General features: G+C 40.1%; 2 protein-coding genes across 2 annotated transcripts in view; both read right to left on the bottom strand.

Moving 5' to 3' along the window:
- Positions 1-12,653, bottom strand: part of LOC121944739 (far upstream element-binding protein 3-like) — a 21,249-nt gene extending 8,596 nt beyond the window's left edge. The window contains exons 1-11 of the mRNA XM_042488628.1: positions 12,649-12,653; positions 8,794-8,900; positions 7,750-7,807; positions 7,445-7,607; positions 7,255-7,353; positions 6,638-6,739; positions 6,448-6,550; positions 6,051-6,151; positions 5,824-5,962; positions 2,353-2,513; positions 679-749 (exon numbers count right to left, since the gene is read on the bottom strand). Of these exons, the coding sequence (XP_042344562.1) occupies positions 679-749; positions 2,353-2,513; positions 5,824-5,962; positions 6,051-6,151; positions 6,448-6,550; positions 6,638-6,739; positions 7,255-7,353; positions 7,445-7,607; positions 7,750-7,807; positions 8,794-8,900; positions 12,649-12,653 (1,109 nt within the window). The remainder of the gene's footprint in view (positions 1-678; positions 750-2,352; positions 2,514-5,823; positions 5,963-6,050; positions 6,152-6,447; positions 6,551-6,637; positions 6,740-7,254; positions 7,354-7,444; positions 7,608-7,749; positions 7,808-8,793; positions 8,901-12,648) is intronic.
- A 4,779-nt stretch (positions 12,654-17,432) lies between these two features.
- The window catches only part of LOC121944738 (glutamate receptor ionotropic, NMDA 1-like), a 38,798-nt gene continuing 31,230 nt past the window's right edge, over positions 17,433-25,000 (bottom strand). Inside the window, 8 exon segments of the mRNA XM_042488627.1 lie at positions 17,433-17,632; positions 17,977-18,086; positions 18,614-18,775; positions 18,886-19,043; positions 20,345-20,493; positions 20,594-20,703; positions 21,505-21,623; positions 23,319-23,483. Coding sequence (XP_042344561.1) covers positions 17,433-17,632; positions 17,977-18,086; positions 18,614-18,775; positions 18,886-19,043; positions 20,345-20,493; positions 20,594-20,703; positions 21,505-21,623; positions 23,319-23,483 — 1,173 coding nt within the window.

Raw genomic sequence — 25,000 nt, 5'->3', positions numbered from 1 at the left:
CACCATCACCATCATCACCACCATCACAACCACACATCACCCATCATCATCACCCCCCATCATCACCATCATCATCACCACCACCATCATCACCACCATCATCATCACCACCATCATCACCACCACCACATCACCATCATCATCACCACCACCATCATCATCACCATCATCATCATCACCACCATCACATCACCATCACCACCATCACATCACCATCACCACCATCATCACCATCATCCCATCACCACCATCATCACCATCATCACCACACCATCACCACCATCATCACCACCATCACCATCATCACCATCATCACCACCATCACCACCATCACCACCATCACCACCACCATCATCACCACCATCATCATCACCATCATCACCATCACCACCACCATCATCACCACCATCATCATCACCACCACCAATCATCATCACCATCATCATCACCATCACCACCATCATCATCACCATCACCACCATCACCAACCATCATCATTCACCATCACCACCATCATCACCCATCACATCACCACCATCAATCATCACCATCATCATCATCACCATCATCATCACCACTATCATCACTATCACCATCACCACCATCATCATCATCACCATCATCATCGTCACACAGTCTGACAAACCAACCACATCAGAGTCAGGCGGAGGATCTTACTTCTGGTGCGTAGCAGGACCCTGGGTGAAAGGACTGAAGCCGAAGCCTCCGTTACTCATAATACCTGAACCCTGAAGAGGAGCGAGAGAGACAACAGTTCAGAAATCATTCCACCTTAAATCTGCCTTCACATCATCACCGTCACATCTCCTGTGTCTCACTGTGTCCACTGAAACCACACAGAGCTTTTCATTTACTCATAATGAACCTTTTTGTTTGAGGGCATGTTTTTCCTTGCTTCGTTTTTGTCGTAAATCAGTGGCTTAACCCTTTGAAAACTGAGCCAACTGCCTCGATTTCTTTCAGAAAAACTGGAGGAAGTTAAAAATTACGTGAAAATCACCTGAAATTGATAAAAAAAAAACAAGAAAAAAACCCAGTGATATCTGTCTGAAAAAAATGTCAGCTGACTATGAAGTAACTGCAGTTTTAGTTGTGACGATATTTCTAATAAAACTCACTAAAGAATAATGCCACCTTCTTTTCACACTTCATCAGGACAAACAATCATTCAGCAAACTTGTTTTATACGGGCAGCTTTGCTCTGCGCTACCTGTAATCTATTTAAATTAGTTTCTGTTGTTTTGGACAAACAACTGAAGAATAATCTAACTGATAATATTAATACTTGGACTCATCATGGATCAACCAGCAGCATGAACGTCCTGCAGCGCTTCACAGCAGCTTTGGACCGTTTTTATCACCGTTTGATTTTTCATTTCACTCTCAGCAGTAATCCCAATAACTTTACTTCTGTTGCCTGTTCGATATCTCTACAGTTACGAGTAAAGCAGGTGTTACTCTTAACAAGTGGTTTGAGCCAAGAACCATGCATTTAGTCTTTTCTGTATCAATAACCAAATTATTGACCATAAACGGTCCTTCAGTTACCTTAAACTTAATCATTTAAAACTCTGCTCAGCTCTACAGGCGTCTGTGCAAATCCATATCCTGTACAGTCGTCTGTATACTCTGCAAAGGTGGCCTGACCAAAAATGAAACGCCAATCATTTGTGAAAATTACCTCAGAAAAACTACCATTGAAATGTACGGTATTTTCTCTGTTGGTGAGATCATTTTAATCCATTATTTATTATTTACTTACTTATTCAATATGAACTTATGATCAGGGATGTCGAATGCTGCACTCAAGTCCAACAATACAGTACCGATTACTTTTTGGTATCAATTTCTTTCATCAGTTATGTGACTCACAGCAGTCGTTGTAGAGTGCCCTTTTTATATTCGTGCTCAGAGAAATCATTTTTGGAGAAATACGTCTGAGTTCGCACATAAACTATTCTCTCCATAATTTTACTCACGGTCGGCAGCAAACTTATCGGTCGACTAATTTTTACCTGAGAATGATTCTTCACTATTTTTTCAAGTGGTACAATTTTAGCTATTTTCCATTTTGAAGGAAAATTCATTTTTCCAAATTTAAAATTGATTATATGAGAAACAGGCGGAGCAGTCAAGTCAGCCACCGATTTCAGTAGTTTCATATGAAGGTTATCAACACCTGAAGGCTTTTTTCTCATTTGCTCTCAACAAACTTCCTGCTGTGCTAACACTAACCGTTTCAAGTTTAAATATGCACGATTCAAAGGTGTCGTGTGTTTGTTTTAGGAAAGATGGAAGTAAGTGTCAGTGTGCGTGGGGGTGTGTTTGTACCCCGATCTTGTCGTCTATGAGCTGGCGGGCGAGGTCCATCTGCTGGGCGGTGCCTCTGATGGTGAAGACCCGGGTGTTGGGGTCAGTGGAGGGCGGCGGGTTCCTCTGCAGCTCCACGTGAGCTCCGGACTGCTGGTTAATACTCTTTATGGTTTCTCCACCTGCACGCACGCACACAGACAGGGGTACAGCTGCACGCTCGCTCATCTCATAACTATCGAACAGACAAATGCTCGCGCTGCGAACACGATGAAGGATTCAGTCACCAACAAACTTTTCCAGAGAGCATTAATCACAATTTAAACAGCTGCTGAGCAGATTATAATCCAGCTCCCACATACGGTGAGTGACAGCAGACAGTTCTGTTAACCCTTTCAGTTAACGTGTTAAATCTTGAATTACCACCTCGCGGCTCTTTACCTCTGCACATTTGTCAAGTTTCGACAGTTTCCATCCACGTCTATGGAAACACGAACGCCGCACACACAGAAGATCTCTGCAGTCAGCAGAGGGTTAACGTGGACACACAAGGTGCTTAAGTTACGGCCAAAAACATGACTTTAGAAGCCACTGTGACCTTGACCTTTAGACGACCAGATCCTAATCAGTTTATTTTTGAGTCCAAGTGGATGTTTGTGCAAATTTTAGAAAACTCCCTCAAGGTCATGTTTAGATATTGTGTTCACAAAAATGAGACGGATGCGAGGACACAGCGACCTTTTAACGCTAAATTTATGTCAGCTCATCGCTGAGTCCAGCTGAATGTTTGAGCGAACCACGGAAAAATAAATCTGCCCAAAACAGAAAAAAATCTGCACAAGAAAATTTTAACAGAAAAAAATCTGCAGAACACAGAAAATCAGCACAATGTGGAGAAAATCTGCAGAGCAAAGAGAAAATCTGTGCAATATGGAAAAAATGAGCTCCACAAGAAATTCAGCAAAACACAAGAAAACTGCACGACTCTGAGAAAATCTGCACCAAACCAAAAAAATCTGTTCAACATGGAGAAAATCTGCACAACACAATTTCATAATCCTCCACAGATTTCTGTGTTATCCATAAATCTGCAAACACATTATTTTTGACATTACCACCCCTGCAGTCCTTTATTTGTTTTAGGTTTTAGATTCCAGAATTCTCTTTGAAGCACGGACACAAAATCTGAGGTTTTTATTTTTCACATTCACACACCTACAAGAACCGACGTCTCTCCCAACAAACACCTGAGTGTCTCACGTCAGACTTTAAAACGGCTGAATCAGAGGACAGACAGTTTGAGGACAGACGGAGTAACGAAGACAAAACTGCAGTTTATCAGAGTAAAATCTGACCTGCTGTTTTTTTTTTCAGATTATATATAAATGCACACAAACGAACATCAGTCTGAATATTCATGATTTAAAGTGAACATGGCCCCTTTTAAACAAACATATAAATAAATAACTTAATAAATAAATACCTTTATTAGATAAATGAATAAAAATAAAAGACACAATAAAATACAGATTTAAGGGAGCAATTATTTCACCTGCAGCCTGACAAAAACCATAAGCTTAAACCTTTAGACCTAAAAAACAACCATCACCTCCTCCTGCACCTCCTCCTCCTCCTGCACCTCCTCCTCCTCCTGCAGCCATTAACTCTTTGTTAACCAAATGAGGAGACCATTAATGGAGCTTTTATGAGGTGAAAAGACGGAGAGCGAGCAAGTGAGCAGGATATCTGAAGGATTTCGGAATAAATCTCCATATCGTTCAGACTTCAACGCACATTTATTGTGTTTTTATTCCTTTAAATCTCAACAGGTTTTATTTTCAGCAGCAGTGTTTTTACACTCGGTGACATGTTTTCAGTTTGCATTTCAATTTTAAGCAGCTTGAAATCTGTTTTTTTAATGTCCTTTTGTTTCGGTTCTTTTGCTTATTTTAATGAGTGAAAGTGAATTAAATGATAAATTAAATTACAAAAATAAAAGTGCAGGTGTGAGTGCTTATAGAGCTTTTAATCTGCCTTTTAAATTTTGACAAACATCTTAATTTTAACTTTGAGTATTAATTGTTACTTTTGAACTTATTTTATCCCTGCTGTTTATTTTCATTTTAAAATGTATTTAATTTATTTTTATTCTTTATTTTTTTTAATTAGCATTTTTCTTTGTTTGTTTTGTGTGCTCCTTTAAACATTTTACTGTCTTTATTGTAATTTTATAGTCCTGTAATTGTCCAAAGACTTGGCTGACGAGTCAAATATTATTTCATAGATCGATCATTAATAAACGTATTCTTACTTTCAGTGTTAATTAAAATATCTGACGTGTAATCTTGATTCTATTTGAAGTGAATTTTGATTCATTTATAAAAATTAATTTGATGCCAATAAATCAAAAATAATTTTGTTTAATTACGATTAAATAAGCAACAGAGAGCTTCAAGGAGAGAGAGAGAGGGAGAGTGTGTGTGTGTGTGTGTGTGTGTGTGTGTGTGCGCGCAGACAGGAGGACAATTATGGGTCCGATAGAAAGTCAAACAATAGACCACCGGACACACACACACACACACACACACACACACACACACACACACACACACACACACACACACACACAGACAAAAAGGCCATATGGTGTCTAAACATCGGGTACTTGACATTTCTTTTTTTCCCTGTTTCTCAATTTTGGACACTGCTGCTCGACCCTCTTGACCTCCACACACACACACACACACACACACACACACACACACACAGATGAATGGTTGATGTTTCTAAATAGGGTGGTGGCTGATGGAGCTTGCTTGTCATGTGACGTTTTGTTTTCAGCTGTTTATCATGAACATTTAAGTTTAATGGAGGGCATTAAAAAAGGTTATTTGTTTCACTGTTTGATTGCTGCACTCTGCTGCTTTGCTTTACTGTTATCTCCTACATTTTAATCACTGTCATCTGCTGTGTTTCCGAACATTCACAACTGCTTTTCTTTATTGTTGTCTCCTACATTTCATTTATTATTGTCTCCTGCATTTCTTTATTGTTGTCTCCTACATTTCATTTATTATTGTCTCCTGCATTTCTTTATTGTTATCTCCTACATTTCATTTATTATTGTCTCCTGTATTTCTCCACTGCATTCTGCTGCATTTCTTTTTTGTCGTCACAGGAATTTTATCTATTATGTCTCTCATGTCTTCTCTGCATCAACTGTGCTTCTTTACTGTTGTCTCCTACATTTTTTTTCTGTATCTGTATTTATTTTATTCATCATGACAATAATGAAGCCAGTGAAACGGCCACACACACACACACACACACACACACACACACACACACACACACACACACACACGATCAGATATCAGGAGCATCCACACGAGTCGTTAACATGTTCCGTAAATATTCACTTCAGCCAATAAAACGCCTGGACCGAGGTGTGTCTGACCACGGTGAAAACGGACCACAGGTGTGCTCTCCTACCTTTGCCGATCACCAGGCCGCACTTGTCAGCAGGGATGGTGTAGGTCACTTCCTGTAGCGGACCAGGAGAACCCATGGTCCAATCACCGCGACCTCTGACCCTCCCGCCTCGCAGGGCCGAGCCGAAACCGTCACGCTCCTACGGAAACAAACGAAAACCCAAACAATGAGGAGAGGAACGAAAACAGCAGCAGCAGCACAGGTGTGTGTGTGTGTGTGTGTGTCACCTGTGCAGTCTGGATGAGCTCGTTGATAAGGTGGACAGCGTGCTGACAGCGGTCTGGCTGACCCATCACCATGGCAACACGCTCCGGACTGATGCCATCATCTGCAGGACACAGACAGAGGTCAGAGGTTGACATCCTTTAATCTGGATTATACTGATGTAAACAGACCAGATATAATCTGATTTATACTGGTTTGACTGGTGGACTTTTAAACCAGATTATGCTTTTACAAATATCCATTTTAATCTGAATTATATTGATGTAAACACACTAGTTTAATCTGGTTTAACCTGATGTTACAGACCAGTTCGTACTGTTTTTACTGGTGTCAACAGTAAACTGGATTATACTGATGCTAACAGATCAGTTTGAACTGGTTTTACTGGGGTGAACAGACCTGCTTTAAACTGGATCCGGACTCCTGCATCGTTCTGGATCTTCTTGATCATTTCTCCGTTCCGGCCGATCACGATGCCGACAGCGAAGCGTGGGACAGGGACCTGCGGAGGGACGGATGAGACGTGAATGGACCTCAAACACGCTAAGTGCTGCGTCATGCAGACAGTGTGTGTTTGCGTGTGTCGTACGTCCAGGCTGGTTCCTCCCAGACGGGCGCTGAAGTCGTTTCGTCCCGACCTGAAGTCTCCGTCCTTCTCTCGGATCACCTCCAACACCAACTCCCTCGCTGCCTGCAGGAGCAGAGAGGAGGTCAAAGGTTACACGGAGCATGATAAAAAAACTGATTTAACATTACAGTACGTTTGTGTTTGAGTGACAACAATCAGGAAACAACTAAATCATCTCAAAGCAGAAACGTTTCGAGGATTTAAGGACATTTCTAGAACTGTACGACTCTTCTATGATTTTAGAACGTTCCTCGGATTATAGCACATCAATCAGATTTTGGTATATTTCTCAGATTTTGTGACATCAGTGTCTCAGCTGTGTCCTCTGTCGGGGGTGTGGGGGATCCTCCTCCGGCTCTTTTTTTGATCAACAAGCTCTATGTTGATGCTGTTTTGTGTCTCTGACACCTTATGGAGACTAAAAGGACAAAAACTATTTACAGTGTCAATCACTTTGTATTTTATTGTCAATTAAAAAATGGTTGCGGGGCCAGCAGGGGCCCTGTCAGGGGCCAGATTTGGCCCTCAGGCTCTGAGTTGAGTATCACATGTTCAGAGAACAAAGAGTGCGTTTCTACCTGCACTTTGTACGGGTCTCCAGAGATGCGGAGAGGTTTGTCGGCTCCTGTGGGCATCGGTCCGTCCTGGATCATCATCATCTTCACCCCCGCTCGCTCCTGACACACAAACAACAACAACCACACACGATTTAAAGACGCACACCTCAGCAGGGTCACGGCGCCTCGCTGCGTCTGTCAGTCGCCCTACCTGCAGCTGTTTGATGGTGTCTCCTCCTCGACCAATCACCAGCCCCACCTTACTGGCCGGGATCAGCATCTCCTGCACAGAGGCTCCGCCTTCACCGTCGCCGTGGAAACCTGGACCGTTTCTACAGCGGTCCACGATCTGGACCAGAAGCCGCTTCGCCTGCCTGGAAACACACACACACACACACACACACACACACACACACACACACAAACACACAAACACACAAACACACAGGAGATGAGCTGCAGGTGGAGGTGAGTGGTGATGTCATCAGAGGAGGTGAAAGGTGTTCAGAGACTCACTCGATGCTCTCTGGAGTTCCAGTCAGGGAACATGGCCGCTCCATCAGACCTCCACTGTCTGCGCACACGCGCGCGCGCGCGCGCGCACGCACACGCACACACACACACACACACACACACACACACACACACACACACACACACAAACAAACATGAGAGTGATTCAACACGTACATTTTTAACCCTCTTTTCTTCTTCCTGTTGTGATAACTGTGTGTGTGTTGATGCGTGTGTCCTAAATGTAGTCCAGATTGTGTATTTGAGTGTAATCAGTGAATTTGCAGCTCAGCTCCTACAATAAGTCTAAAATACACTGTGGAAACTAAATAGTTACATTCAGACTGTTCAGGTCCAAAAATGCTCCATTGAAACCCATTCAAACTGACATTTTTGATCCCACAGCCATCAGAGCAGAAAAACAGGACTTGTATTATTTCTGGGTGTCATTCTGGGCTTTTGACTCTGAATTTGTCATTTTGACTATTTTCCACCTGATGAGGTCATTTTGACCATATTTGGCATCTGGAGGAAATACATGCTATTTCCACTAGGTGACCTGTCACAGTCAATGTAGCTGCTGATCACTGACATATCCCAGACTGTCAGCAGCTACACTCACACACTGACATATCCCAGACTGTCAGCAGCTACACTCACACACTGACAGATCCCAGACTGTCAGCAGCTACACTCACACACTTTTTCATCTAAAACATAGTGGCATTATAAAAAAAAAAATCTGATATTTATGATTAGGACTGATGTTGGTCAAATTAATAAATGTAATGAAAGAAGAAAATCATACTAATGTATAATATTTTTTAAAGCTTGATTTTGAAAAGCTAATTAGTGCGCAGAGAGATATGAGTGTGTGTAAAGCGGGCACTAAGGGGTTAACTGTTTACTTGCTGTACATGAACATGTTTGCACGCTAGTTGAGCTGAAACGGCTCAAATTTTGTTTTTTAGGTTTGCACAGATGAACTGACGTCCACAAAGGAGCAGCGCCTCCACAGTAAAAACACGATGAAACAGTCCGACTCACCAGCAGCGATCTGGATCTTACAGCCCGACTCCAGCTGGATCCTGGTGATCTGTTCACCTCCTCTGCCGATGACTGCAGGACGACAGGACACAACCGTTACACGCGCTCTGGATCAGGTGGACAGCTTCTCTACTCACCTTTGCACCGGAGAAACTTTTTAAAAGCTCGTATAAATGCCTTTTTTTCTCGTATCAGGTACACTCTACATAATAATTAACAAAAACCAAAACAACCTTTTATACCCTGCAAGCTGAGTTTTTTTCTCAGCAGACTGAAACTTCTTTTGAGCTGTAATCATTCTGACATTTTTGTACATTTACTGTAATCAAATGCATTTTAAAAAAAACCCACAGTTCTTAATTTCTGTTACTGAAAACTGGTGATTTCAATGAATCTTTGTTGCACAATTTACTGAACTAAAAAAGGTTGAAATAAACCTTAATCACAGCTTTCATTTGACAATGTGTTTTAACAGTATAAAACTTTGTAAATTGTCAAATTAGCTCCGTGTCTTAATCTCAAATCAGAAACCTCAAAAACCTCCTAAAAGTTTACACTCTGAAGACATGGTCAAATTCATTTATCTGACTGTAAATGCACGCTGATTGTGTCAGCAGCCAGCACAAAAGTGCTTCTGTAAATACCACATCAAATGTTGAACAAACAGAAGCAACAATGAATTCCTCTGTAGTCCTGCGACCTGTATCTGCACATGGTCAGGAATTAAACATAGTGATCTGCTAATTATTACTTTCCACTACTGTTTGGAAAACTAATTTTTTCAGAGTTCATTGCAAAAAGCCATTTGACAGTGACATCAAATTTAAGAGTCAATGGGAAAAATTTAAAACAAAAATTTGAAAAACCACAAAATTTTTTAATTTACTATTCTGCAATGTTCAATAAATCACAGCAAATTAATGCAAATGTCTCAAAAAATCTCAAAAAAAAACTGAATACTGCAACTGTCACAAATATTCAAATAAAACAAAGTTTACGTTTTTTGAAAATGCCTCTGAGCTAAAAAAATCAAGCTGCTGCGGCATAAATGAATTTAAAAAAAAAAACTGCAAATGTAAAATTTTCAAAAAAGTTTCGTACAAAAATCTGATTTCCCTGTCATCACATCTCAAACTTTGTGAAATCATTTTGCCGTGTACTGTCAGAGCGTGCATGATTAACAGTTCATTTGCATTTTTTTTTGAATGTTCAAATGAAAATTTAATGAAACATTTTGACATTTTCCTTATTTTGATGGTGTCAGAGTTCTGTGCAAACACTGCTCTTTGTGCGTTCACAGTGAATTTGTCACTCACAAAGTGTGTGTGTGTCTACAGTTTGACCTGTGTGTCTGACATGAAGTTCTTTGTGATCTTTTGCAATGAACAGTGTCAGTGACCTGTTTTTTCAGTGACACTTTTCACAGTGTCGTGACAACAACTTCAGTTCAGCTCTTTTTTGAAAAAAGCAGTGATAAAGTAGTTTCAGAAAATTCACTGACAACACTGAAGCACACAGGTGCATTGCACGTGCAAAATGCAGCACACCAAAATGCTCCTGATAAGAAAACAGCAATTTCTGGTCAGACTGCAACACTCAATGTTTCTGCAAACACTGCAAAAAACTGAGCAAAAATGAAAAAAAAAAACAAAAAAACACAAAAAAAACACATTTTCAGTAAACAAAAACAGGATCTGACTTTTAAAATGAAATTACAGTTTATCAGGACAGTTTTGCTTAAAATTAAACACTGGCCCAGTTTCAAAATGTGATCACTGTCTCATGGTACACTGTGCAACTTTTTACACTTTATCAGGTTAAATGTTCAAAGAAGTGACGTGTTCAAGTTACAACTGTTAAAAGGTCTGTGTACAAGTTTCACTGACTCACGGTCAATGAATCTCTTTAACTGGGTGTTACACGACTTTGAACATTGATGCAGTTTTTGAAGGACACAACAATCAACGTGTTCACTACAAAATGATGCTCATCATCTGTCATGTTGAGAGGTCAAAATGTTTTTTTGCAAAAACAACTGAGACACATTGGTCATTTGAATGAAAAATTCATGTGCATTTTTAAATGTTTCCATTAAGCTGTTCAGAAAGAGAAGTCAGTTTTTTTTTTTTTTCATGTCATTGTTTTCTTTGAAAATCTCAAATTTTGGTTAATTTTTTCATTTTTCACTTTTTTTTTTAAACTTTCCATTTTGAATGATTTATTATTTTAATTTTGCCAATGATAAGTCCGCATCAAAATTTTCCACCATTTTTTTTTTCGACACATTTTAAATGACTGGAACTTTTAGGGTTTCTGCAAAAATCATGTCAACAAAAATTGCAAAAACCTATCATTTAATGTGCTATTTTTCATTTGATGGTTTATTCCATGTTTTGTTCTTTTTTAATCTTTTTGGTGTCATTTTTTTAAAAAAAAAAGAATTCAAGTTTAAAAAGTCAGGTAAATTGTTTCATTGTTCAGGCATTGAACAGCAAAGCTTTCAAAATGGGTCAAACATGGAGAAACTGTGCATGCTCATGTTTAACTTGCTTGGATCTGAAGCATGCAACTGATAAAATTCATTTAAAAAACTGCTGATGGAGATTCATTTGCACTAAAAAAGTGGTCACTTTCAGTTTTCAGAAAAATTAATAAAAATTTTTTGGCATGAGAAAAATTTGATAAAAATTCAGGGAAAATTAAAATTAAATCTGAATAAATGCTGCAGGTCTTTTGCATTTTAACGGTCAAATGCTTTTAAACTTGTTTTTCAAATCATGGAACTCTGAATTTTTGAAAAGTTTCAACTCCTGATTAAAGGCTTCACAGAAATAAACACAAAAATTCCAATTTGCAAATAGCAAAAGAAAGAATACAAAAGTGACTTGGCAAAACACAACAGTTGATTTCTGAAAAAAAGCTCAAAACACACAAACAGTTCTGTCATGTTTCACTATCAAAGAAGTCGAACAGTGTGCGACAAACTTCTAAAAAGGGTTAATGGACAAACATTTTAAAATTGATTTTTCAGAGACAGTCAGCATGTGTTCAATGACTCAAACACTGCACAGTTTGATGCAGTGTTTTTTTTAGACTGACACACACGTGACGTGAACAGAGGTTTTTCACACACACACACCACACTGAGTTTGAAAACATTGTTCAAACACACAATTTCTGTACCCACAGTTTTGGCACTCATTTTTTCAAAAACACAAATCCAAGGTCACTTTAACAGTCTAAACATTTCCACATGGCAAAGCGAAACTTGGGGACATTTAAAAATACATCTGAAGTCAGAGACAAAATCATTTGATCACATTTCTTAAAAAATTTTAAAACAGGACTGAACTGCTCTTGGCACACAGTGGTAAATGTCACATGTCCACACTGTCAAAAATTCAAAAAGAGTAAAAAGAAACTCTGACTGTGTTGCATGTTTCCCTGATGCTGTAATGCATGGACTGTTTCAGGTCCAAAAATGGCAAAGACAACCGGTTCCAGTTTGTGCGTCACTGTGTCCTGAAAAGCAGACTGAACTCATTGACATGGAAACTATGTTACACTTTCAAATGGCAGCAATGAAAGGTGCATCAGCTTCCAACAAAATTCACTCCTCATTTAAAATAAGCAAGTCAAAAAACTTCACTAAAGACTAAATGCCACTGAAATTTTCAATCAACCTGCTTTTTTTGTTTCAGCTTAAAAACTCAGTTTTCATGTGGACAAATCATTATTTTTGAACATTTTTTATTCTAAAAATTTTTAAATGAAGAAAATGTTCATCAAAATTGAGATTTTTTCATTACATTGCAAAAATTAGTTTTTTTAAATCTTTTAAAACACCCATCTCACGACATTGTCCTAAAAAAGAGAAAACATTATATTTGTTTTTGATGATCATCTTTGCTCCAAGATTTGTTAAAAAATTTTGAAAAAATCCCAGAATTATTTTGACATAAATTGAGAAACTGTTTTTGTACATAGATTGATGCTCTCCAAAATTTTTAAATCCTAAAAAAGGAAGTTAGCTTTGACAGGTTTTTTTTCCTCAAAGCATTGATGTACAGTTTCTCACAGTTTCCAGCAGTTTACCAGCTTTGCTTTTAAGAAAAAGATCCACAAACATCCACTCAAGTGTCCAATTTTTAGCAGAAACAAAGAAAGATTCATTTTTTGTTTAACAGGTTCTGCTTCACTTCTTTAATTCTACTTTGATCCACACGATCTGTAAAAATTCTTCCAATTTTGGACTCGACATGTTACTGAATCAAGACCTTCTTCATTTTTTTCTCAAGAGTTGTTCATCTTTTAGAAAGTACAAAGATCCTCTAGAAAAAGGAATTTTCAGTTTTAAAAACAGTTTTTTCAAACTTTTTTAGATTCTGATTGAAACACTGTCACATTTTTGGCTTCACTCCTAAAAAAAAAAAAAAAGGTTTCATGAGCATTGAGTTAGCTTGTCTTAGAAATTGTATTATTTCTAATTAAATCCAAATCAAAAAAAATTATGACTTTTAAACAGTTAAATACAAACACTTCATTTTCATACAGAAACTGAAGTCAGACACACAACTTCAGACACACACACAATACAAACTGTATGAAATTGAAAAAATTTTACATAAACAAAACATATTATAATTGTTGTATACATTAAAATGCTTTTTACAACACACACCACACAATTGTTAATTTTTATCAGTTTTGATGTAAATTTGCCTGCAATTTTTCTGCTCCAGTGTACATGTTTACATAAACTTTTTTTAATCAGACTCTAATTAATTTTCTTCATCAAATTGATCCATCTGATTATATTTTATTAATCATCACAGCATCCATTATTAAGAATCTGACATTTTGTTTTGGAAAACCTTTTTTTTAATTTTTTTTTTTAAAAACGTTTTTTTTGAAAACATTTTTTCAAGAGATATTAAAACTGTTTTTTTTAAAGTCATGTGTCATTGTTTTGAATTTTCAGGTTTACAACAACTGTCTGTTCAGTACTGACATTTACCCCCGTGTGCTGATTCAACACAATTGTCCACACCTGTGATTTTTCAAACACAATGATTCACAAATTCAACATTCACACACATAACTGTCACAGAAGTCACACGTGGTCTCTGAATGCTTTAAACATCACTGACAGTCTTAAATCTCCCATAAAATTTGTGTCCACACTGAATGTTGTTGACAGTCTGAACAGACATTGAAATCACATGCTTGATGACATTTTTCACATGTTGTGACACATGACTTTACACACATGGGACATGCAGTCACTTGACACTGTTTGGCACACACACACACACACAAAGTACACACACACACACACACACACACACACACACACACACACACACACACACACACACACACACACAACACACACACACACACACACTGATTTTCAGTGCAACACTCAGTGACACAAACTTTGAAAAACAACATTTTACACTAACGTATCACTTCACAATTTAAAGTTCAGTTTTTCTCCAAACAACATATTGTGTTGCTTTTTTTTCTGACATTTTTTGTCAACATGTTTCAACATTTCAAAAAAACACAAAAACTCACTTCCTTGCATTTCTTACTGAGCTCATGTCATTTGTTCCATGTCCAAAGTGATTGCTCTTGCACACAAAAACACTCACACACTGTGTTGTTCATTGGCATGAATGTGTTTTTGTCAAACAAAGTTTTTCAAATCATTTTCCACATGGAACGTTTCTGTTTTAAAAACTGTTTGATTGTGACACACTTTTTTAAAAAAGCGTCTTTGCAGTGACAGACATTTTACTGAAAACGTGTCATTGATTGCTGTCATGCTTCTTGTTCTGTAAAAAACGAAATTTGTCACACTATGGTGATCATTTGCAAACCAACTGTGCACGGTCAGTGTTTGCTTGTTGTGTGTAACAGGTTTCATTTTTCCAATTTAAACTGATCATTTTTGACTCAGCTTTAGTCTGCTCCAATTGTTCAAAAACACAAAAATGACATGACAGGGAGAAACTTCTGGACACAGAAATCTTTCTCAGTTTTTACCGTTACATTTTGCATTCAACAGCTTGACTGATCCATGTTCTACTGACAGATTACACAGGCTTCAACTTAAAGTTCTTTCAAAGCAAAACTGAAAACTTCATTTGCAAATTTCTCATCACAACATTGTCTCAATCACTGTATCTGGTGGGGTTGTCACTTTGAAATTTTCAAAGAGATCAAGTAACAAAATTTGCAACTGTTTGACTGCCAACAGCTCCGTCCCATACAGAAAATAATTTGCATTTCACACACTGAACATCGTTTTGTTTTTTTGACCAGATGTGACAACAAAATGTCTGAAGCTGCACTGTGGATCACAATTTTTTAAAATTGAACAAACACTTCTTGAAAACACTCAGTGTAACCAGTCAACTCACAGCCTTTTCAAAATTTTATAGCACTTCTCAAATTTCACGTTTTACTTTCATTGATTTTTAATTTTTTTAAAAAACATCTTAACTGCTTAACATTCTTAGTCAGAAATTTCAGTTCAATTTTCAAAAGGCGAATGTAAAAAAAACTTCTAAAAAAATAACAGTGACAATTGTTTTAATTTGAAATGCATACACAATTTCCACATTTTTTTCAATTTTCACTTTGCATCTTTTACATTTCCACTTGTCTGACATCAAAATGAAGTCTGAGAAATTTTCAGTGTTTTTAAGATCACTTTCAGAGCAAAACTAACAGTACACTGCTACATTTGCAGTAAATCAGTAACATTCAGATTCAAGTTCTCCGTCTCAAAAAATGTGCACAACTGAGTACATTCACATTACACCACAAATCAAAAACACACAAATCAGAAATAAACTACAAACACTTTACTTTTAATTTTGAAACTGTTTGTCATTCTTGAGCCTGAATACACACAGCACACTATTTTTACAAATGCATGCAGTTCACTTTTTAACCAGTTTTTGTTTTTTGAGCAGCTGTTATTTTCAGTAAACTCACACCCCTCTTTTGTAGAGCATCCTGCTGTTTAATCTCTCATTGTGAAATCACACAAACTGTTTTTCATGCTAACACCACACACCTGTCTGTCATTGTCACAGTTTTTTTAAACTACATTAAAACAAACAGTTAAAAACATGTGTGTCAACTTTTGCGTCCTTGCACACACAAATAAAAGCTCATGATCTGTTATATGTTGTGATAACAAGAGTACTGAAAATGGTATGGGTCAGTACACCATATGACGTGTTGTGTCATTTTGTGGTTCAACAGTGCATTCACGCAAAAAAAGTGTAAATTGCACCTTTAAATGGCTTTCACCTCACGTCGACGGAATTTTTAGGAAAACAAGAGCCGTGACGGCCCCTTGGCGAAGCCGATTCAGGAAGTTGTGGTTAACAGAGTGTTTTCATGTGAAAGTACTGCAAAGCATTGTGTGTCATTTGTTGTCACCGTGTACATCAGGTGTTCCTCTTTCATTCTGAGTCAGCTTACCAAAACCATGTGAACGTTTAATGTTTGTGTTTATGTTTGTGTGTTTGAACTACTGATTTCTCACTCTTTTTTGACGGCTTGTCTTTGACATGAGTTGAAATATGTTGCTGTTGTTTCAAATTTTTTTATCACTGTTTGAAATTCTTTTTTTTGAATTTTTATTGATTTTGTAAAAAATTTACACCTGAACAACTCTCATAAGCTTGATTTTTCTTTTCAAAAGATTTTATTATTAAAAAACAGCATTTACACATGCAACAGAGGAAAATGCTGCTGTTAAAACTTATGTTTTATAGTGTTTTTCACTGTTTGTGTTTTTGTTTTTTTGATCAACAAATTATTTAATCATTCAAACTGTTGTGTGATATTATTTTTCAAGTTTTAAGATGTCTGCCAGCTTTGTTTTTATGTCAGCATTATACATTGTGTGCAGTTTTGAAACTTGAAATGAAAAACTTTTGAATTTTAACATAGCCTAAAAGCTTTTGTTTTTCACATGTTTCCAAACTTTCTGACCAAATTTTTTTCAAAGATCAACATTCCCAAAAATTACAAACAGCAAAAACTTGCGGTAAAAACTTCAGTTGATGTTTTATGTTTTTCAATTAAATATACGATTATCATTATACATACTTTGCCAGTTTTGTCCTCAAAACAAAACTGCAAGTATGTTTTGCATTTTTATGAAACACAGCTGAACAACAAATTGTATAAAATTCAGACACAAATATACAAATATCAATGATTTTCACAATTTCAGATTTTCAAACCAGGCAGAGAACAGGCAGAGAACAGGCAGAGAACAGGCAGAGAACAGGCAGAGAACAGTCAGAGAACAGGCAGAGAACAGGCAGAGAACAGTCGGAGTACAGTCGGAGAACAGTCGGAGTACAGTCGGAGTACAGTCGGAGAACAGTCGGAGTACAGTCAGAGAACAGTCGGAGTACAGTCGGAGTACAGTCGGAGAACAGTCGGAGTACAGTCGGAGTACAGTCGGAGAACAGTCGGAGTACAGTCGGAGTACAGTCAGAGAACAGTCGGAGTACAGTCGGAGTACAGTCGGAGTACAGTCAGAGAACAGTCGGAGTACAGTCGGAGTACAGTCAGAGAACAGTCGGAGTACAGTCGGAGTACAGTCAGAGAACAGTCAGAGAACAGTCAGAGAACAGGTAGAGAACACAGTGAGGTACCTGCAGGTTCTTCCTCCAGACGTTGACTGCAGCGAAGGCGAGCTGCATTTGTTTCCTGCGAGCGTCTTTGTGTCGTTTGTAAGCGATCTCGATGAAGATGAGGAAGATCCCGGCGACGATGCCCCCGGCAACCAGCATGAACACACCTGAGGAGGACACACACCGTCAAACACACACCGTCATACACACAAAGGACGCAAAGTGATGGACATGAAAAGACATATTTCACCACTTCACGGAAGCTGAAAATTTTCAACTTATAAATATTTATTTTTGGTTAAGCAGGAAGTGCTGTCATGGTTTTGTCTTTTTCTTTTTTTTTAACGTGTACTTCCTCCTGAGACCACGTGCATCGGCGCCCGACACGGGCGAGCGCACAGATCACAGCCCGGCCTCAGACTCAGAGCTCTGCCGCAGGTGTGTGTGCACAGGTGTGTGTGTACAGGTGTGTGTGTGTACAGGTGTTTGGGCACAGGTGTGTGTTTCCTACCTGCCATGTTCTCGAAGGTAAGGGTAGCGGGGGCGTTGCTCCTGGAGTCGCACTCCTGGTATCGAACCCACGTCTTGTCCAGATCCTCCATGAAGCCATTCTCATGAGAGCTGAGGAGAGACAATCAGACACAAACTGAGAACGACCAAACTCGCCACACGCCACACGGCTCCTGAAGCTCAAAGTGAGGACGATTCCAGGCTTTTTCTTAAAGCCGCTAAGAATTAGGTTTAACCCTTTGAAACCTGGATCAATGTCACTTTTCTTGTGCTACATTCAGGCACCTTTCCAAAGTCTTTTAACCTTTGACCCCTGAGCACACTGGATTAATTTCTTTAAAAAATCAAGAAAAACAAATTAATGAGCAACTTGGAGAGAAATGTTCCATTAATTGCAATAAATTAGTAGATTTAGATGCGAGGGAAAATTTCTAGAAACTATATTTCTAATAATCAGAATTATATATTCTAAGTAAAACAGTAAAATCTTATACAATAAATAGATTTTTTCACAGTTTTTTTTTGTTTTTTTTGTTTTTTAGTGAAGTACCAGAGTGATAAGCAGTATTGGTCAGAGTAGTAATACTGTTCAAATCGGTCCCTCGGTACCTGCAGCCCGTCTCTGCAGCGTCTCTTACCTGAGGATGGCCAAAGAGACGTTCTGTTTCCACGGACTGTCTTTCCTCATTCCGATCCCGAATCCGGAGCGAAAGAAAAGCTCTCCTGTCGTCACCAGATCGCACTTCTGTGACGCCTCGAACTCCAACACGGCGCTGTCCCAGATGAAGGCATGAAGCTTACTGCAGAAGGACAGGGGGGACAGGGGGGACAGGTCAGGACCTGAGAGGTCCACAGTAAACCTCAGTGTGTGTGTGTGTGTGTGTGTGTGTGTGTGTGTGTGTGTGTTTACTTGTCTCTGACGGCCTGGATGGCCTCGGCGGCGCTCTCGTAGTTGTGTTTCTCCATGTGGCGGTACATGGTGCTCAGCTCCACCTGCCGTCTGAAGTAAATGTCCACCGAGCTCTGCTTCACTGTGGCGTAGATGAACTTATCTGACGGGTTACGCAGCTGGAAACAACACACACAGTCAGACGGCGGTCACTGACTCCAGACCTCCGCCGGAGGGGTCACGCTGCGTCACTAAAGCTGGTGCATCATGGGAGCGTAACACGGGCTACACCCCCCCTGAATCCTGGACGGTCTCCAGTTTTTTGTGCCATATTCAGATGTTTTTTGTGAGCTGTTTGATTTTATGAAACCTGCAGAGAACGTAAATGACCAACGTGGCCAGAAATATTCCACAAATTCCAAAAATACTGGTGACAAGAAAATTACCTAAAAATTAGTTTTAGAAAATAGGGAAGGATTAGCAGAAAATTATCCCAAAAATACAAAAGGATATTCATAATTAAAATACCTTTTTATTTGAAATTATGTTACATAAAAAAATTGAAACTAATATATAAAATTAGTTATATTTTTTTCCCATTTTCAGCACTTTTTTTCTTTTTTTGTGTGTTTTCAGGTAATTTTTGCAGCTTTTTGTTTTTCTTTTTTTTTGCCTATTTTTTGGCCATGCCCTGTAAAGTAACTTGTTGCCATTTGTTTTTGAGAAACACAAACCAATTTGTGCAAGTTTCAAAGGGTTAACAAAGTATGTATTCCTTAGTGTTTCCTTCTTTTTTCAGGCCCGGTGGTGCACGACGTGGTGCATGCCGGGGTGCACGCTGGGGTGATTGATTGGTTGATTTTAGTTGACCTCATCCTGGTTTAGTGCGACCTCTCTGGGATGCATTAAAAAAAAAGGCAAATGTTTTTGGAGAAAAGAGAAAAGATGAAGGTGAGACCTTAAAAGGTCTTAGGACTTCTTGGACTTTTCTTTTCTTCCTCACAGTGTTGCCGGGTCACTGACGATCCTAATGTATGGTTATAATATGTCATATGTGATAATATTTCATATGTTATAATACGTCATATGTGATAATATGTACTGTCAACCCCCCTGTGGATGGCCACCTGAAGGCGGTGGGGGGGTCTGTGTGTCGCTGTGATCCTGGGAGCTGAGTTGCTCCTGGTGGGGTCACTGAGGGGAGGGGCCAGACTGAGAGCGAATCACCAAGACCCTGATGATACGGCCAAGTGGAGCGGAGTTCACCTCGCCCGGTACGGGGACACCGGGGACATGCTGCCACCACCTGCAGGACTGCAGATCGCGGTGGGGCCCCGGGCGTGCTGACCCCGGGCTTCGTAGACTAGCTCTGGGGACGAGGAACGTCACCTCTCCAGCAGGGGCTCTGGCTCTGGCTCTGAGTGTGTGTGTGTGTGTGTGTGTGTGTGTGTGTGTGTGTGTGGGTGTGTGTGTGTCTCACCCTGGGGTCATTGATGCCAGTGATGCGCTCCTCAGGCCGGTCCAACACAAGGAAGGCTGCCAGGTTGGCAGTATACGACGCTACGATGATCATGGCGAAACCTGCCCACACCATACCCAGAATCCTCGCTGAGAAACTCCTGGGAGCTCCTGCACACACACACACACACACACACACACACAGAGTGTGTTACTGCAGTGTCCTAGGGAGGCCTATAGAACAGGAAGTGGCGGCTGAGAGGACGCTGACCTTCTCCTATCCCAGAGTTCAGCAGTACCCCCCATGAGAACCACATGGCGGAGGACAGGGTGAGGGCTGAGCTGCAAATTCACTGATTACACTCAAATACACAATCTGGACTACATTTAGGACACATGCATCAACACACACACAGTTATCACAACAGGAAGAAGGAAAGAGACTAAAATGAGACAACAGTCACTAAAGGGTTAATAACAGTCACTAAAGGATTAATAATGTGGTGTGTTATGTGATGTGTGTATAATGTGATGTGTGTATTTTGTGTGTCCTTGCAGCCCTTCCAAACGGGCTGCAAGGACACACAAAATACACACATCACATTATACACACATCACATAACACACCACATTATTAATCCTTTAGTGACTGTTATTAACCCTTTAGTGACTGTTGTCTCATTTTAGTCTCTTTCCTTCTTCCTGTTGTGATAACTGTGTGTGTGTTGATGCATGTGTCCTAAATGTAGTCCAGATTGTGTATTTGAGTGTAATCAGTGAATTTGCAGCTCAGCTCCTACAATAAGTCTAAAATACACTGTGGAAACTAAATAGTTACATTCAGACTGTTCAGGTCCAAAAATGCTCCATTGAAACCCATTCAAACTGATGCTGTATGATGCTGTATGATGTTGTATGATGTTGTATGTTGTATGATGCTGTATGATGTTGTATGATGCTGTATGATGTTGTATGATACTGTATGATGTTGTATGATGCTGTATGATGTTGTATGATGCTGTATGATGCTGTATGATGTATGTTGTTGTATGATGTTGTATGATGCTGTATGATGTTGTATGTTGTTGTATGATGCTGTATGATGTTGTATGTTGTTGTATGATGTTGTATGTTGTTGTATGATGTTGTATGACAGTGTGCGGGGTGAGGTCATGTGATTACCTGAACCGGTCTAATAGGTAAAGCATCACTGCCACCACGTGGACCGACAGACCGACTAACAGCCACAGTGTGCTCTGGAACGGCTGCATGAACGAGTCCAGAGTGCTGCGAGGGATTTCCTACACACACACACACACACACACACACACACACACATTATTAATCATTAATAATCTTTAATATTTTGTATTTATCTGGACTCTCCCCTCCAAACTGTTTATTCTTTAATATCTTCCACACCATCTGCTGCTGCTGAACTGCACTTTCCATCAGGATCAATAAAGTTTGATTGTATCTGAACCCTTAAAAAAAAAACAGATTCCCGCCAACGGCTGCAGGAGATCGACATCTGCACGATCACGTTTGCAGAGATCAGAAATCAGAACCATAAAAATCAGCAGATTCAAGCTGAAGTTTCTGTTTCATCACGTTGTTTGAATGTAACGACGTCACATCACAGCTTTCAGTGGCTGTTTTGCATTTATTTAAGTGTCCGTTTTTTGATTAAGTGTGTTTTCTTTAATGCTTTTCCTTTTCTTAAATATTTTTGGTGATCTTAAAAGTAAAAATGTGGCTAATTAAAAAGTTTTTCCTTTCAACATTTTAAAGAATGAAATGAGCTTTTTTTCCTTATTTTTGGCAATTGTTTTTAAAAAAAGGAAAAAAATCTTAAAATGTTTGCCTTCCAAACCCGTGGACCCAGTTTGGTTTCATTAAAAATCACAGTTCAGATAACTTATGGAGTATTAAGAAATGTTAAGTTTCATGTTTATTTATGTAAAATCATATGAAAAAACCTTTTCTTTTTTAACGACATAATTTTTTAATTTTAAGGTTTTATCAATTCTTCTGGTTGACCGACTTCAGCTCAGGTCGTACAGATTTTAGGGTTATGAAGCGTTTGAAGAAGGAAATGACGTCAGAATAAGTAAAAACATCGACGTCGGCGCTGGAGGAGCATCTCTGGGGTTAACAGCACCTGTGTGAGTTTTTCCAGAATAAATTCAGTGATGCTGCCCTGACAAAAATAAAACAGACGTCCATGAAACAGATGGAGTGTTTTTCTGTGCTGGATGATCAGCAGCTGCTGCCTGACGGAGGCTCCAGGTCTGAACCCGGATCAGACGAGCGCAGAGTCGATGGAAACTATCGACCCGCTGCTGAGATCTGGGTCAGTCTGACCTGAAACATCCCAAAATATCCTCGGCAGCAGCGGGACACGGCTGACCCTGCCACGCTGACAGAAACCAACCCCGAAATCTGTGACACAGATTTCAGGTATCAGTGGAGACAGTTTTTAGCGTGCACAGTTTTACCAATAACTTTCCAGGACTTTTCCAGGAATGTTGGAAAATTTTAATGACCAAACATTCTCTGAAACTGCCATCGATACTGCTTATCAGTTTCTTTTTTATTACTATATAACAGCTTTTTAAAAATATGTTATTATTTAAAAGAAGATGAATTCAGAACAGGGACTGTTAATTATGAGGGGAGGAGTTGTGTTTTCATTTTGGCTCGGGGGAGGGGCACACAGCTTCAATGGCTGGAGTTTGTATTTTCTTTACCACAGTGTTTCAAAGAAAACATGAGTGCATGTTTTCTTAAAAAGAAATAAAGTTGGCAAGTTGTAAAGAAAAACGTGTCTTAAAGACGGGACACAGGTCGCACGCTGTGCCTCACCAGCTATTTTTGGCCATTTTTGAAGGACAAAATCTGGCTTTTTTTCTCAGAGAAGTTTTTATCGATGTTTTTTCCTTATAGTTTTTGCAGATTTTTGAAGAGGAGGGTGGAGGAGCAGAGCACTCGCTGACCTTCTTGACGAGGATGGTGAGTCCCTGGTATTTGAAGGGTTTGGAGAACTCGATGTACTGAGCGCGCTCGTTGTTGATGGTGAGGGGAGCGACGATCATGTCGGCCAGACCTCCCAGCAGCTCCCCCATCATCCCGTTCCACTCCTTCTTGTTACTGTTGTTCACCTGCAGGAGGAGACGACCGACAACACGTCAGGTTCATGTCACATCGCAGGAGGAGGAGGAGGAGGAGGAGGAGAGAGGAGGAGGAGGAAAAGGAGGAGAGAGGAGACGACCGACAACACGTCAGGTTCATGTCACATCACAGGAGGAGGAGGAGAGAGGAGGAGAGAGGAGGAGAAAAGGAGGAGGAGAGAGGAGACAACCGACAACATGTCAGGTTCATGTCACATCGCAGGAGGAGGAGGAGGAGGAGAGAGGAGGAGGAGAAAGGAGGAGAGAGGGAGACAACCGACAACACGTCAGGTTCATGTCACATCACATCACAGGAGGAGGAGAGAGGAGGAGAAGAGGAGGAGAGAGGAGGAGAAAGGAGGAGGAGAGAGGAGACAACCGACAACAACGTCAGGTTCATGTCACATCGCAGGAGGAGGAGGTTCAGTCACATCAGGAGGAGGAGAGAGAGAGGAGAGAGGAGGAAAAGGAGGAGGAGAGAGGAGACAACCGACAACACGTCAGGTTCATGTCACATCGCAGGAGGAGGAGGAGGAGGAGAGAGAGAGGAGGAGGAGAAAGGAGGAGGAGAGAGGAGACAACCGACAACACGTCAGGTTCATGTCACATCACAGGAGGAGGAGGAGAGAGGAGGAGAGAGGAGGAAAGGAGGAGGAGAGAGGAGGAGGAGAGAGGAGACAACCGACAACACGTCAGGTTCATGTCACATCGCAGGAGGAGGAGGAGGAGGAGAGAGGAGGAGGAGAAGGAGGAGGAGAGAGAGAGGAGACAACCGACAACACGTCAGGTTCATGTCACATCACAGGAGGAGGAGGAGAGAGGAGAGGAGAGAGGAGGAGAAAGGAGGAGGAGAGAGGAGACAACCGACAACATGTCAGGTTCATGTCACATCGCAGGAGGAGGAGGAGGAGGAGAGGAGGGAGAAAGGAGGAGAGAGGAGACAACCGACAACACGTCAGGTTCATGTCACATCACAGGAGGAGGAGGAGGAGGAGAGAGGAGGAGAAAGGAGGAGAGAGTAATGAGTGAATGTCTCTCGGTCTTGACAAGGTCAGACTGAGGGACAGAGCGGTGGTCTCCATGGCAACAAGCCTCAGTGATATGCTGCTGTGAATCAGTAAACAGGTCAGAGAGAGACAGAGAGAAAGACATAAAGAGACAGAGAGGGACAGACAGAGATATAGACAGAGAGACAGAGACAGAGAGACAGAGTTGGAGACAGAGAGAGAGAGAGAGGACAGTTGGAGACAGAGAGAGACAGACAAGGACAGTTGGAGACAGAGAGAGACAGAGAAGGACAGTTGGAGACAGAGAGAGACAGAGAAGCACAGTTGGAGACAGAGAGAGACAGAGAAGGACAGTTGGAGACAGAGAAGGACAGTTGGAGACAGAGAGAGACAGAGAAGGACAGTTGGAGACAGAGAGAGACAGAGAAGGACAGTTGGAGACAGAGAAGGACAGTTGGAGACAGAGAGAGACAGAGAAGGACAGTTGGAGACAGAGAGAGA

This window comes from Plectropomus leopardus, chromosome 6, assembly GCF_008729295.1.
Source record: "Plectropomus leopardus isolate mb chromosome 6, YSFRI_Pleo_2.0, whole genome shotgun sequence".
In the NCBI taxonomy this organism is placed as follows: domain Eukaryota; kingdom Metazoa; phylum Chordata; class Actinopteri; order Perciformes; family Serranidae; genus Plectropomus; species Plectropomus leopardus.
Note: the sequence above shows the minus strand (reverse complement) of the source record. Positions and strands in the feature narration are given on the sequence as shown.